Consider the following 14576-nt stretch of genomic DNA (forward strand, 5'->3'; position numbering starts at 1 on the left):
GGGCTGAATGGCCTCCTCCTGTTCCTGTGTAACAGGCTCGAAGGGCTGAATGGGCCTCCTCCTGTTCCTGTGTAACAGGCTCGAGGGGCTGAATGGGCCTGCTCTTGTTCCTGTGTAACAGGCTCGAGGGGCTGAATGGCCTCCTCCTGTTCCTGTGTAACAGGCTCGAGGGGCTGAATGGGCCTCATCCTGTTCCGGTGTTCCTGGGTTATAATGGCCTCCTGTGTGAGATGTGGGAGGGGCTTTCCCGAGCCCGGGAGTTATGTCTGTGTAAATTATCAGCCTCACCACAAAGAGGGGGTGAAATAAAGTAAGAATGTGGATTGTTTGCGACTGGAGCAGGGAGGACTCCTGCGAGTTGCCAGAGGGATGTGTGTTGAAACAGGTGAGTGAGGCGGTGTCCCGACTGACAATCTTGACCACCCATTGACAGGAAGGGGACCCTGGTGTACAGCACACTCCTGGTGTTCCTGGCCGCATTCCTGATGGGATTCAGCAAACAACTGCGCTCCCCCGAAATGGTCATCTCCGGACGCTTCATGACTGGAATCCACTCAGGTACACGGAGGGCTCCCGCAGCTCACTCCCTCATCACCGGCCTCTCGCGGGAGTAACCGTCCAGTGAGTGATAGAGAGAGGGAGGGAGAGAGAGACAGAGGGAGAGAGAGTGTGAGGGAGGGAGGGAGGGAGAGTGAGTGAGTGAGTGAGAGAGAGAGCGTGTGTGAGAGAGAGAAATAGAGAGCGTGTGAGAGACACAGAGAGAGTGAGACAGAGCGAGACGGGGAGTGTGATAGAGTAAGGGAGAGAGAGAGAGAGAGACAGAGAGAGAGCGAGAGTGACAGAGAGAGAGTGACAGAGAGAGAGAGAGACAGAGAGGAACAGAATTAGAGATACCGAGAGGGGCCACAGAGAGTGAGACAGACAGACAGAGAGAGTGAGTGAGTGAGGGAGGGAGAGAGAGAGAGAGAGAGAGAGACAGAGAGAGCGTGATAGAGAGAGTGAGTGAGAGAGAGACACAGAAAGAGAGAGACAGAGAGAGTGATACAGAGTGAGAGACAGAGTGAGAGCGAAAGTGAGAGAGAATGATAAAGAGAGAGAGACAGAGAAAGAGAGAGAGAGAGTGAGATAGAGCGAGATAGAGAAAGTGATAGAGAGAGTGAGAGAGAGAGAGACAAAGAAAGAGGGAGATAGAGAGAGACAGAGAAAAAGAGAGACAGAGAAAGAGAGAGACAGAGAGAGAGTGAGACAGAGCGAGAGACAGAGAGTAAGAGTGAGAGTGAGAGAGAGAGTGACAGAGAGAGAGACAGAGAGGATCAGAATTAGAGATACCGAGAGGGGCCACGGAGAGTGAGACAAAAAGAGAGAGAGACAGGAAGACAAAGAAAGATAGAGAGAGAAGAACAGAGAGGCAGAGAAAGATTGATAGAGAGTCAGATAGATAGAGAGAGAACAAAAACAGCGAGGGGCCCAGATGGAGAGAGCGGTAGATAGAGAGACAGAGGGAGAAGGACAGAGATGAGAACAGCATCATTCAGACATGTGTGAAAGATGGTGACTCCAACAGCTCCCATCAGTACCTTAATCCATGGCCTCTGTCTCTAGGTATCTCACTCAGTGTCGTCCCAATGTACTTGGGGGAAATTGCCCCGAAGAATCTGCGAGGCTTCCTGGGATTAATGCCCACGATCTTCATCTGTCTGGGAGTGTTTGCAGCCCAGGTGCTGGGCCTGCGCGAGCTGATGGGGAAGGTAAGCGACGTCACTCTGCGTTGAACACTGTAATAGTGCACCACCATGTGCACTACTGTGGTACTGCAACTACTGATGTAAATAATACAGGATCAAGTGGCAGTCACATGATGACAGTTTCTGTACTGGAGCCATCTTGTGTGTCGTGTGCTTCTTAGTGACGTCTTAAGAATATCTCACGTTGGCGATGAGGACGGGATTTCTGGATGCCCCAGATCGCTCAGTGTTTGGGTATCAGAAACCCATGGTAAATAGCGCACTCCAGCCAATCCACACCCGCGGTCATCCCTTCAAACTGATTTGAGCGGGAGACCTGAATTGGTCCAGTTTGAGGCCAGCCCCATTGAGGACTGCTCTCCAGCGTTTCCACTCTGATGAGCTCCGGGTGTGTGGGCTCCAAGTGTACGGGCTCCGTGTGTAGGGGCTCCGGGTTTAGGAGCTCCGGGTGTAAGGGCTCCGGGTGAGCGGGTTCCAAGTGTACGGGCTCCGTGTTAAGGGGCTCCGGGTTTAGGAGCTCCGGGTATAAGGGCTCCGGGTGTAGGAGCTCCGGGTGTAGGGGCTCCGGGTGTGCGGGCTCCGGGTGTAGGGGCTCCGGGTGTCCGGGCTCTGGGTGTAGAGACTCCGGGTGTAGGGACTCCGGATGTATGTGCTCCGGGTGTAGGGGCTCTGGGTTTACAAGCTCTGGGTGTACGAGGTCTGGGTATACGGGCTCTGGGTGTACGGACTCCAGGTGTACAAGCTCCGGGTGTACGAGCTCCGGGTGTACGGTCTCCGGGTGTACGAGCTCCGGGTCTACGAGCTCCGGGTATACGAGCTCCGGGTGTTTGGGCTCCGGGTGTAAGGGCTCCGGGTGTACGGGCTCCGGGTGTTGGGGTTCCGGATGTACGGGTTCCAGGTGTACGAGCTCCGGGTGTACGGGATCCAAATGTACGAGCTCCGGGTGTACGGGCTCCGGGTGTACGGGCTCCGGGTCTACGAGATCCGGGTGTACGTGCTCCGGGTGGACGGGCTCCGGGTGTACGGGCTCCGGGTGTAAGGGCTCCGGGTGTACAGGCTCCGGGTGTTGGGGTTCCGGATGTACGGGTTCCAGGTGTACGAGCTCCGGGTGTACGGGCTCCAAGTGTACGAGCTCCGGGTGTACGGGCTCCGAGTGTACGGGCTCTGGGTGTAGGGGCTCTGGGTGTACAAATTCCGGGTGTACGGGCTCCAAGTGTATGGCCTCCAGGTGTAGGGGCTCCAAGTGTACGGGCTCCAGGTATACGAACTCCGGGTGTAGGGGCTCCAAGTGTACGGGCTCCAGGTGTACGGGCTCCAAGTGTACGGGCTCCAGGTGTACGGTCTCGGTGTGTAGGGGCTCCGGTTGTACGGGCTCCGGGTGTACGGGCCCCGGGTGTAGGCGCTCCGGATGTACGGTCTCCGGATGTAGGGGCTCTGGTTGTACGGGCTCCGTGTGTACGGTCTCCGGGTGTAGGGGCTCCGGGTGTACGCGCTCCGGGTGTACGGGTTCCGGGTGTACGGGCCCCGGGTGTATGAGCTCCGGGTGTACGGTCTCCGGGTGTACGGTCTCCGGGTGTAAGGGCCCCAGGTGTACGAGCTCCGGGCGTACGGGCTCCAAGTGTACGGGCTCCGGGTGTACGGGCTCCGGGTGTACGGGCTCCGGGTGTGCGGGCTCCAAGTGTACGGGCTCCGGGTGTAAGGGCTCCGGGTGTAGGAGCTCCGGGTGTAGGGGCTCCGGGTGTGCGGGCTCCGGGTATAGGGGCTCCGGGTGTCCGGGCTCTGGGTGTAGAGACTCCGGGTGTAGGGACTCCGGATGTATGTGCTCCTGGTGTAGGGGCTCTGGGTGTTCAAGCTCTGGGTGTACGAGCTCTGGGTATACGGGCTCTGGGTGTACGGACTCCGGGTGTACAAGCTCTGGGTGTACGAGCTCCGGGTGAGCGGGCTCCAAGTGTACGGGCTCCGTGTATAGGTGCTCCGGGTTTAGGAGCTCCGGGTGTAAGGGCTCCGGGTCCAGGAGCTCCAGGTGTAGGGGCTCCGCGTGTTCGCCCTCCAGGTGTAGGGGCTCCGGGTGTCTGGGCTCTGGGTGTAGAGACTCCGGGTGTAGGGACTCCGGATGTATGTGCTCCGGGTGTAGGGGCTCTGGGTGTACAAGCTCTGGGTGTACGAGCTCTGGGTATACGGGCTCTAGGTGTACGGACTCCGGGTGTACAAGCTCCGGGTGTACGAGCTCCGGGTGTACGGTCTCCGGGTCTACGAGCTCCGGGTGTACGAGCTCTGGGTGTTCGGGCTCCGGGTGTACGGGCTCCGGGTGTACGGGCTCCGGGTGTTGGGGTTCCGGATGTACGGGTACCAGGTGTACGACCTCCGGGTGTACGGGGTCCAAATGTACGAGCTCCGGGTGTACGGGCTCCGGGTGTACGGGCTCTGGTCTACGAGCTCTGGGTGTACGGGCTCCGGGTGTACAGGCTCCGGGTGTTGGGGTTCCGGATGTACGGGTTCCAGGTGTACGAGCTCCGGGTGTGCGGTCTCCAAGTGTACGAGCTCCAGGTGTACGGGCTCCGGGTGTACGGGCTCCGGGTGTAGGGACTCCGGGTGTACAAGCTCCGGGTGTACGGGCTCCGGGTGTACGGCTCCGGGTGTACGGGCTCCGGGTGTACGAGCTCCGGGTGTACGAACTCCGAGTGTACGAGCTCCGGGTGTACGAACTCCAGGTGTACGAACTCCGGGTGTACAGGCTCCGGGTGTACGAACCCCGGGTGTACGAGCTCCAGGTGTACAGACTCCGGGTGTAGGTGCTCCAAGTGTACGGGCTCCGGGTATATGAACTCCGTGTGTTGGGGCTCCAAGTGTACGAGCTCCGGGTGTACGGGCTCCAGGTGTACGGGCTCCAAGTGTACGGGCTCCAGGTGTACGGTCTCCGGGTGTAGGGTCTCCGGTTGTACGGGCTCCAGGAGTACGGGCCCCGGGTGTAGGCGCTCCGGATGTACGGGCTCCAGGTGTACGGTCTCCGGGTGTAGGGGCTCCGGGTGTACGGTCTCCGGGTGTACGGTCTCCGGGTGTAGGGGCTCCGGGTGTACGGACTCCGAGTGTACGGGCTCCGGGTGTACGGTCTCCGGGTGTACGTGCTCAAGGTGTAGGAACTCCGGTTTACGAGCTCCGGGTATACGGGCTCTGGGTGTACGAGCTCCGGGTGTATGAGCTCCGTGTGTACGAGCTCCGGATCTACGGGATTCTGGTGTACGGGCTCCGGGTGTACAAGCTCCGGGTGTACGGGCTCCAAGTTTACGAGCTCCGGGTGTACGAGCTCCAGGTTTACGAGCTCCGGGTGTACGAGCTCCATGTTTACGAGCTCCGGGTGTACGGGCTCAGGGTGTACGAGCTCCGGGTGTACGGGCTCCGGGTGTACGGGCTTCGGGTGTAGGGATTCCGGGTGTACAGGCTCCAGGTGTACGGGCTCTAGGTGTAAGGACTCCGGGTGTAGGGAATCCGGGTGCACGGGCTCCGGGTGCACGGGCTCCGGGTGTACGGGCTCCGGGTGTCGGGACTCCGGGTGTTCGGGCTCCGGGTGTACGAGCTCCGGGTGTACGGGCTCTAAGTGTATGGGCTCCAAGTGTAGAGGCTCCGGGTGTAGGGGCTCCGGGTGTACGGGCTCCGGGTGTCCGAACTCCGGGTGTATGAACTCCGGGTGTACAGGCTCCGGGCGTACGAGCTCTGGGTGTACGGGCTCTGGTGTATCGGCTCCGGGTGTAGGGGCTCCGGGTGTATGAACTCCAGGTCTACGAACTCCAGGTGTACGGGCTCCGGGTGTACGGGCTCCAGGTGTAGGGGCTCCATGTGTACGAACTCCGTGTGTACGAGCTCCGGGTGTACGGGCTCCAGGTGTACGGCCTCCAAGTGTACGGGCTCCAAGTGTAGGGGCTCCGGGTTTACGAGCTCCGGGTGTACAAATTCCGGGTGTACGGGCTCCAAGTGTATGACCTCCAGGTGTAGGGGCTCCAAGTGTACGGGCTCCGGGTATACGAACTCCGGGTGTAGGGGCACCAAGTGTACGGTCTCAGGGTGTACGGGCTCCGTGTGTACGGGCTCCAGGTGTACGAGCTCCGGGTGTACGGGCTCCGTGTGTACGGGCTCCGGGTATACGAACTCCTGGTGTAGGGGCACCAAGTGTATGGTCTCCGGGTGTACGAGCTCCGTGTGTACGGGCTCCAGGTGTACGGGCTCGAAGTGTACGGGCTCCGGTTGTACGGGTTCCGGGTGTACGGGCTCCGGGTGTACGGGCCCCGGGTGTACGGGCTCCAAGTGTACGGGCTCCGGGTGTACGGGTTCCGGGTGTGCGGACTCCAAGTGTACAGGCTCTGTGTGTAGGTGTTCCGGGTTTAGGATCTCCGGGTGTAGGGGCTCCGGGTGTACGGGCTCCGGCTGTACAGGCTCCGGGTGAAGGGATTCCGGGTGTACGGGCTCCGGGTGTACGAGCTCCGGGTGTATGGCCACCAAGTGTATGTGCTCCAAGTGTAGAGGCTCCGGGTGTAGGGGCTCCGGGCTTACGGGCTCCGGGTGTACAAATTCCGGGTGTACGGGCTCCAAGTGTACGGGCTCCGGGTGTACGAGCTCCGGGTGTACGGGCTCCAGGTGTACGGCCTCCAAGTGTACGGGCTCCAAGTGTAGGGGCTCCGGGTTTACGAGCTCCGGGTGTACAAATTCCGGGTGTACGGGCTCCAAGTGTATGACCTCCAGGTGTAGGGGCTCCAAGTGTACGAGCTCCGGGTGTACGGGCTCCAGGTGTACGGGCTCCAAGTGTACGGGCTCCAGGTGTACGGTCTCCGGGTGTAGGGGCTCCGGTTGTACGGGCTCCGGGTGTACGGGCCCCGGGTGTAGGCGCTCCGGATGTACGGTCTCCGGGTGTAGGGGCTCCGGTTGTACGGGCTCCGGGTGTACGGTCTCCGGGTGTAGGGGCTCCGGGTGTACGGTCTCCGGGTGTTCGGGCTCCGGGTGTACGGGCCCCGGGTGTATGGGCTCCGGGTGTACGGGCTCCGAGTTTACGGGTTCCGTGTGTATGAGCTCCGGGTGTACGGGCTCCGGGTGTACGAGCTCCCGGTGTATGAGCTCCGGGTGTACGAGCTCCGAGTGTACGAGCTCCGGGTGTACGAACTCCAGGTGTACGAGCTCCGGGTGTACAGGCTCCGGGTGTACGAAACCCGGGTGTACGAGCTCCAGGTGTACGGACTCCGGGTGTAGGGGCTCCAAGTGTACGGGCTCCGGGTATACGGGCTCCGGGTGTACGGGTTCCGAGTGTCGGGGCTCCAAGTGTACGGGCTCCGGGTATACGAACTCCGTGTGTTGGGGCTCCAAGTGTACGGGCTCCAGGTGTACGGTCTCCGGGTGTAGGGTCTCTGGGTGTACGGGCCCCGGGTGTAGGCACTCCGGATGTACGGTCTCCGGGTGTACGGTCTCCGCGTGTACGGTCTCCGGGTGTACGGTCTCCGGGTGTACGGGCCCCGGGTGTATGGTCTCCGGGTGTACGAACTCTGGGTGTATGAACTCCGAGTGTACGAGCTCCGGGTGTACGAGCTCCGGGTGTACGGGATCCGGGTGTACGGGCTCCGGGTATACGGGCTCCAAGTGTACGAGCTCCGGGTGTACGGGCTCCGGGTGAACGAGCTCCGGGTGTACGGGCTCCGGGTGTACGAGCTCCGGGTGTACAGGCTCCGGGTTTACGGGCTCCGGGTGTACAAATTCCGGGTGTACGGGCTCCAAGTGTATGGCCTCCAGGTGTAGGGGCTCCAGGTATACGGGCTCCGGGTATACGAACTCCGGGTGTAGGGGCTCCAGGTGTACGGTTTCCGGGTGTAGGGTCTCTGGTTGTACGGGCTCCGGGTGTGCGGGCTCCGGGTGTACGAACTCCGGGTGTACGAGCTCCAGGTGTACGAGCTCCGAGTGTACGAGCTCCGGGTGTACGAACTCCAGGTGTACGCTCCGGGTGTACAGGCTCCGGGTGTACGAACCCCGGGTGTACGAGCTCCAGGTGTACGGACTCCGGGTGTAGGGGCTCCAAGTGTACGGGCTCCGGGTATACGGGCTCCGGGTGTACGGGTTCCGAGTGTCGGGGCTCCAAGTGTACGGGCTCCGGGTATATGAACTCCGTGTGTTGGGGCTCCAAGTGTACGGGCTCCAGGTGTACGGTCTCCGGGTGTCGGGTCTCCGGTTGTACGGGCTCCGGGTGTACGGGCCCCGGGTGTAGGCGCTCCGGATGTACGGTCTCCGGGTGTAGGGGCTCCGGGTGTACGGTCTCCGGGTGTACGGTCTCCGGGTGTAGGGGCTCCGGGTGTACGGTCTCCGGGTGTACGCTCTCCGGGTGTACGGGCCCCGGGTGTATGGGCTCCGGGTGTACGGGCTCCAAGTGTACGGGTTCCGGGTGTACGAGCTCCGGGTGTATGAGCTCCGTGTGTACGAGCGCCGGATCTACGGGATTCTGGTGTACGGGCTCCGGGTGTACAAGCTCCGGGTGTACGGGCTCCAAGTTTACGAGCTCCGGGTGTACGAGCTCCAGGTTTACGAGCTCCGGGTGTACGAGCTCCATGTTTACGAGCTCCGGGTGTACGGGCTCAGGGTGTACGAGCTCCGGGTGTACGGGCTCCGGGTGTACGGGCTTCGGGTGTAGGGACTCCGGGTGTACAGGCTCCAGGTGTACGGGCTCCAGGTGTAGGGAATCCGGGTGTACGGGCTCCCGGTGTAGGGGCTTCGGGTGTACGGGCTCCGGGTGTACGGGCTCCGGGAGTACGGGCTCCGGGTGTCGGGACTCCGGGTGTTCGGGCTCCGTGTGTATGAGCTCCGGGTGTACGGGCTCCGTGTGTAGGGGCTCCAAGTGTACGTTCTGGGTGTACGGGCTCCGGGTGTAGGGGCTCCAAGTGTACGGGCTCCGGGTATACGGGCTCCGAGTGTAGGGGCTCCGGGTGTACGGGCTCCGGGTGTACGGGCTCCAAGTGTACGGGCTCCAGGTGTACGGTCTCCGGGTGTAGGGGCTCCGGTTGTACGGGCTCCGGGTGTACGGGCCCCGGGTGTAGGCGCTCCGGATGTACGGTCTCCGGGTGTAGGGGCTCCGGTTGTACGGGCTCCGGGTGTACGGTCTCCGGGTGTAGGGGCTCCGGGTGTACGGTCTCCGGGTGTTCGGGCTCCGGGTGTACGGGCCCCGGGTGTATGGGCTCCGGGTGTACGGGCTCCGAGTTTACGGGTTCCGTGTGTACGAGCTCCGGGTGTACGGGCTCCGGGTGTACGAGCTCCCGGTGTATGAGCTCCGGGTGTACGAGCTCCGAGTGTACGAGCTCCGGGTGTACGAACTCCAGGTGTACGAGCTCCGGGTGTACAGGCTCCGGGTGTACGAAACCCGGGTGTACGAGCTCCAGGTGTACGGACTCCGGGTGTAGGGGCTCCAAGTGTACGGGCTCCGGGTATACGGGCTCCGGGTGTACGGGTTCCGAGTGTCGGGGCTCCAAGTGTACGGGCTCCGGGTATACGAACTCCGTGTGTTGGGGCTCCAAGTGTACGGGCTCCAGGTGTACGGTCTCCGGGTGTAGGGTCTCCGGGTGTACGGGCCCCGGGTGTAGGCACTCCGGATGTACGGTCTCCGGGTGTACGGTCTCCGGGTGTACGGTCTCCGGGTGTACGGGCCCCGGGTGTATGGTCTCCGGGTGTACGAACTCTGGGTGTATGAACTCCGAGTGTACGGGATCCGGGTGTACGGGCTCCGGGTATACGGGCTCCAAGTGTACGAGCTCCGGGTGTACGGGCTCCGGGTGAACGAGCTCCGGGTGTACGGGCTCCGGGTGTACGAGCTCCGGGTGTACAGGCTCCGGGTTTACGGGCTCCGGGTGTACAAATTCCGGGTGTACGGGCTCCAAGTGTATGGCCTCCAGGTGTAGGGGCTCCAGGTATACGGGCTCCGGGTATACGAACTCCGGGTGTAGGGGCTCCAGGTGTACGGTTTCCGGGTGTAGGGTCTCTGGTTGTACGGGCTCCGGGTGTGCGGGCTCCGGGTGTACGAACTCCGGGTGTACGAGCTCCAGGTGTACGAGCTCCGAGTGTACGAGCTCCGGGTGTACGAACTCCAGGTGTACGAGCTCCGGGTGTACAGGCTCCGGGTGTACGAACCCCGGGTGTACGAGCTCCAGGTGTACGGACTCCGGGTGTAGGGGCTCCAAGTGTACGGGCTCCGGGTATACGGGCTCCGGGTGTTGGGGCTCCAAGTGTACGGGCTCCAGGTGTACGGTCTCCGGGTGTCGGGTCTCCGGTTGTACGGGCTCCGGGTGTACGGGCCCCGGGTGTAGGCGCTCCGGATGTACGGTCTCCGGGTGTAGGGGCTCCGGGTGTACGGTCTCCGGGTGTACGGTCTCCGGGTGTAGGGGCTCCGGGTGTACGGTCTCCGGGTGTACGCTCTCCGGGTGTACGGGCCCCGGGTGTATGGGCTCCGGGTGTACGGGCTCTAAGTGTACGGGTTCCGGGTGTACGAGCTCCGGGTGTATGAGCTCCGTGTGTACGAGCTCCGGATCTACGGGATTCTGGTGTACGGGCTCCGGGTGTACAAGCTCCGGGTGTACGGGCTCCAAGTTTACGAGCTCCGGGTGTACGAGCTCCAGGTTTACGAGCTCCGGGTGTACGAGCTCCATGTTTACGAGCTCCGGGTGTACGGGCTCAGGGTGTACGAGCTCCGGTTGTACGGGCTCCGGGTGTACGGGCTTCGGGTGTAGGGACTCCGGGTGTTCAGGCTCCAGGTGTACGGGCTCCAGGTGTAGGGAATCCGGGTGTACGGGCTCCCGGTGTAGGGGCTTCGGGTGTACGGGCTCCGGGTGTACGGGCTCCGGGAGTACGGGCTCCGGGTGTCGGGACTCCGGGTGTTCGGGCTCCGTGTGTATGAGCTCCGGGTGTACGGGCTCCGTGTGTAGGGGCTCCAAGTGTACGTTCTGGGTGTACGGGCTCCGGGTGTAGGGGCTCCTAGTGTACGGGCTCCGGGTATACGGGCTCTGAGTGTAGGGGCTCCGGGTGTACGGGCTCCGGGTGTACGGGCTCCGGGTATACGAACTCCGGGTGTAGGGGCACCAAGTGTACGGTCTCCGGGTGTACGAGCTCCGTGTGTACGGGCTCCAGGTGTACGGGCTCCAAGTGTACGGGCTCCGGGTGTACGGGTTCCGGGTGTACGGGCCCGGGGTGTACGGGCTCCAAGTGTACGGGCTCCGGGTGTACGGGTTCCGGGTGTGCGGACTCCAATTGTACAGGCTCCGTGTGTAGGGGTTCCGGGTTTAGGATCTCCGGGTGCAGGGGTTCCGGGTGTACAGGCTCCGGGTGTACGAGCTCCGGGTGTACGGGCTCCAGGTGTACGGCCACCAAGTGTACGGGCTCCAAGTGTAGGGGCTCCGGGTGTAGGGGCTCCGGGTTTACGGGCTCCGGGTGTACAAATTCCGGGTGTACGGGCTCCAAGTGTACGGCCTCCAGGTGTAGGGGCTCCAAGTGTACGGGCTCCGGGTATACGAACTCCGGGTGTAGGGGCTCCAAGTGTATGGGCTCCAGGTGTACGAGCTCCGGGTGTACGGGCTCCAGGTGTACGGGCTCCAGATGTACGGTCTCCGGGTGTAGAGGCTCCGGTTGTACGGGCTCCGGGTGTACGGGCCCCGGGTGTAGGCGCTCCGGATGTACGGTCTCCGGGCGTAGGGGCTCCGGTTGTACGGGCTCCGGGTGTACGGGCCCCGGGTGTATGGGCTCTGGGTGTACGGGCTCCGAGTTTACGGGTTCCGGGTGTACGAGCTCCGGGTGTACGGGTTCCAGGTGTACGAGCTCCCGGTGTACGAGCTCCGGGTGTACGGGCTCCGGGTGTACAGGCTCCAAGTGTTCAGGCTCCGGGTGTACAATCTCCGAGTGTAGGGGCTCCAAGTGTACGGGCTCTGGGTGTACGAGCTCCGGGTGTACGGGCTCCAGTTGTAGGGGCTCCGCGTGTACCAGCTCCGGGTGTAGGGGCTCCGGGTGTACGAGCTCCGGGTGTACGGTCTCCAAGTGTACGAGCTCCGGGTGTACGGGCTCCGGGTGTAGGGACTCCGGGTGTACAAGCTCCGGGTGTACGGGCTCCGGGTGTACGGCTCCGGGTGTACGGGCTCCGGGTGTACGAGCTCCGGGTGTACGAACTCCGAGTGTACGAGCTCCGGGTGTACGAACTCCAGGTGTACGAGCTCCGGGTGTACAGGCTCCGGGTGTACGAACCCCGGGTGTACGAGCTCCAGGTGTACAGACTCCGGGTGTAGGGGCTCCAAGTGTACGGGCTCCGGGTATACGGGCTCCGGGTGTACGGGTTCTGAGTGTCGGGGCTCCAAGTGTACGGGCTCCGGGTATATGAACTCTGTGTGTTGTGGCTCCAAGTGTACGAGCTCCGGGTGTACGGGCTCCAGGTGTACGGGCTCCAAGTGTACGGGCTCCAGGTGTACGGTCTCCGGGTGTAGGGTCTCCGGTTGTACGGGCTCCGGGTGTACGGGCCCCGGGTGCAGGCGCTCCGGATGTACGGGCTCCAGGTGTACGGTCTCCGGGTGTAGGGGCTCCGGGTGTACGGTCTCCGGGTGTACGGTCTCCGGGTGTAGGGGCTCCGGGTGTACGGTCCCAGGGTGTACGGGCTCCGGGTGTACAGGCTCCGGGTGTACGTGCTCAAGGTGTAGGAACTCCGGTTTACGAGCTCCGGGTATACGGGCTCTGGGTGTACGAGCTCCGGGTGTATGAGCTCCGTGTGTACGAGCTCCGGATCTACGGGATTCTGGTGTACGGGCTCCGGGTGTACAAATTCCGGGTGTACGGGCTCCAAGTGTATGGCCTCCAGGTGTAGGGGCTCCAGGTATACGGGCTCCGGGTATACGAACTCCGGGTGTAGGGGCTCCAGGTGTATGGTCTCCGGGTGTAGGGTCTCCAGTTGTACGGGCTCCGGGTGTACGGGCCCCGGGTGTAGGCGCTCCGGATGTACGGTCTCCGGGTGTAGGGGCTCCGGGTGTACGGTCTCCGGGTGTACGGTCTCCGGATGTAGGGGCTCCGGGTGTACGGTCTCCGGATGTACGGGCTCCGGGTGTACGGGCCCCGGGTGTATGGGCTCCGGGTGTACGGTCTCCGGGTGTACGGGTTCCGGGTGTACGAGCTCCGGGTGTGCGGGCTCCGGGTGTACGAGCTCCGGATCTACGGGATTCTGGTGTACGGGCTCCGGGTGTACAAGCTCCGGGTGTATGGGCTCCAAGTTTACGAGCTCCGGGTGTACGAGCTCCAGGTTTACGAGCTCCGGGTGTACGAGCTCCATGTTTACGAGCTCCGGGTGTACGAGCTCCGGGTGTACGGGCTCCGGGTGTACGGGCTTCGGGTGTAGGGACTCCGGGTGTACAGGCTCCAGGTGTACGGGCTCCAGGTGTAGGGACTCCGGGTGTACGGGCTCCAGGTGTTCGGGCTCTAGGTGTAGGGACTCCGGGTGTAGGGAATCCGGGTGTACGGGCTCCCGGTGTAGGGGCTTCGGGTGTACGGGCTCCGGGTGTACGGGCTCCAAGTGTACGGGCTCCAGGTGTACGGTCTCCGGGTGTAGGGGCTCCGGTTGTACGGGCTCCGGGTGTACGGGCCCCGGGTGTAGGCGCTCCGGATGTACGGTCTCCGGGTGTAGGGGCTCCGGTTGTACGGGCTCCGGGTGTACGGTCTCCGGGTGTAGGGGCTCCGGGTGTACGGTCTCCGGGTGTTCGGGCTCCGGGTGTACGGGCCCCGGGTGTATGGGCTCCGGGTGTACGGGCTCCGAGTTTACGGGTTCCGTGTGTACGAGCTCCGGGTGTACGGGCTCCGGGTGTACGAGCTCCCGGTGTATGAGCTCCGGGTGTACGAGCTCCGAGTGTACGAGCTCCGGGTGTACGAACTCCAGGTGTACGAGCTCCGGGTGTACAGGCTCCGGGTGTACGAAACCCGGGTGTACGAGCTCCAGGTGTACGGACTCCGGGTGTAGGGGCTCCAAGTGTACGGGCTCCGGGTATACGGGCTCCGGGTGTACGGGTTCCGAGTGTCGGGGCTCCAAGTGTACGGGCTCCGGGTATACGAACTCCGTGTGTTGGGGCTCCAAGTGTACGGGCTCCAGGTGTACGGTCTCCGGGTGTAGGGTCTCCGGGTGTACGGGCCCCGGGTGTAGGCACTCCGGATGTACGGTCTCCGGGTGTACGGTCTCCGCGTGTACGGTCTCCGGGTGTACGGTCTCCGGGTGTACGGGCCCCGGGTGTATGGGCTCCGGGTGTACGAACTCCGGGTGTATGAACTCCGAGTGTACGAGCTCCGGGTGTACAAGCTCCGGGTGTACGGGATACGGGTGTACGGGCTCCGGGTATACGGGCTCCAAGTGTACGAGCTCCGGGTGTACGGGCTCCGGGTGAACGAGCTCCGGGTGTACGGGCTCCGGGTGTACGAGCTCCGGGTGTACAGGCTCCGGGTTTACGGGCTCCGGGTGTACAAATTCCGGGTGTACGGGCTCCAAGTGTATGGCCTCCAGGTGTAGGGGCTCCAGGTATACGGGCTCCGGGTATACGAACTCCGGGTGTAGGGGCTCCAGGTGTACGGTCTCCGGGTGTAGGGTCTCTGGTTGTACGGGCTCCGGGTGTACGGGCCCCGGGTGTAGGCGCTCCGGATGTACGGTCTCCAGGTGTAGGGGCTCCGGGTGTACGGTCTCCGGGTGTACGGTCTCCGGATGTAGGGGCTCCGGATGTACGGTCTCCGGATGTACGGACTCCGGGTGTACGGGCTCCGGGTGCATGGGCTCCGAGTGTACGGGCTCCAAGTGTACGGGTTCCGGGTGTA

At 63.0% G+C, this 14576-nt stretch overlaps 1 protein-coding gene across 1 annotated transcript in view; it reads left to right on the forward strand.

Moving 5' to 3' along the window:
• The window catches only part of slc2a15b (solute carrier family 2 member 15b), a 393270-nt gene that overhangs the window by 266847 nt on the left and 111847 nt on the right, over window positions 1-14576 (forward strand). The window contains exons 4-5 of the mRNA XM_070874938.1: window positions 434-558; window positions 1603-1748. Coding sequence (XP_070731039.1) covers window positions 434-558; window positions 1603-1748 — 271 coding nt within the window. The remainder of the gene's footprint in view (window positions 1-433; window positions 559-1602; window positions 1749-14576) is intronic.

This window comes from Pristiophorus japonicus, chromosome 3 (assembly GCF_044704955.1).
Source record: "Pristiophorus japonicus isolate sPriJap1 chromosome 3, sPriJap1.hap1, whole genome shotgun sequence".
NCBI lineage: Eukaryota > Metazoa > Chordata > Chondrichthyes > Pristiophoridae > Pristiophorus > Pristiophorus japonicus.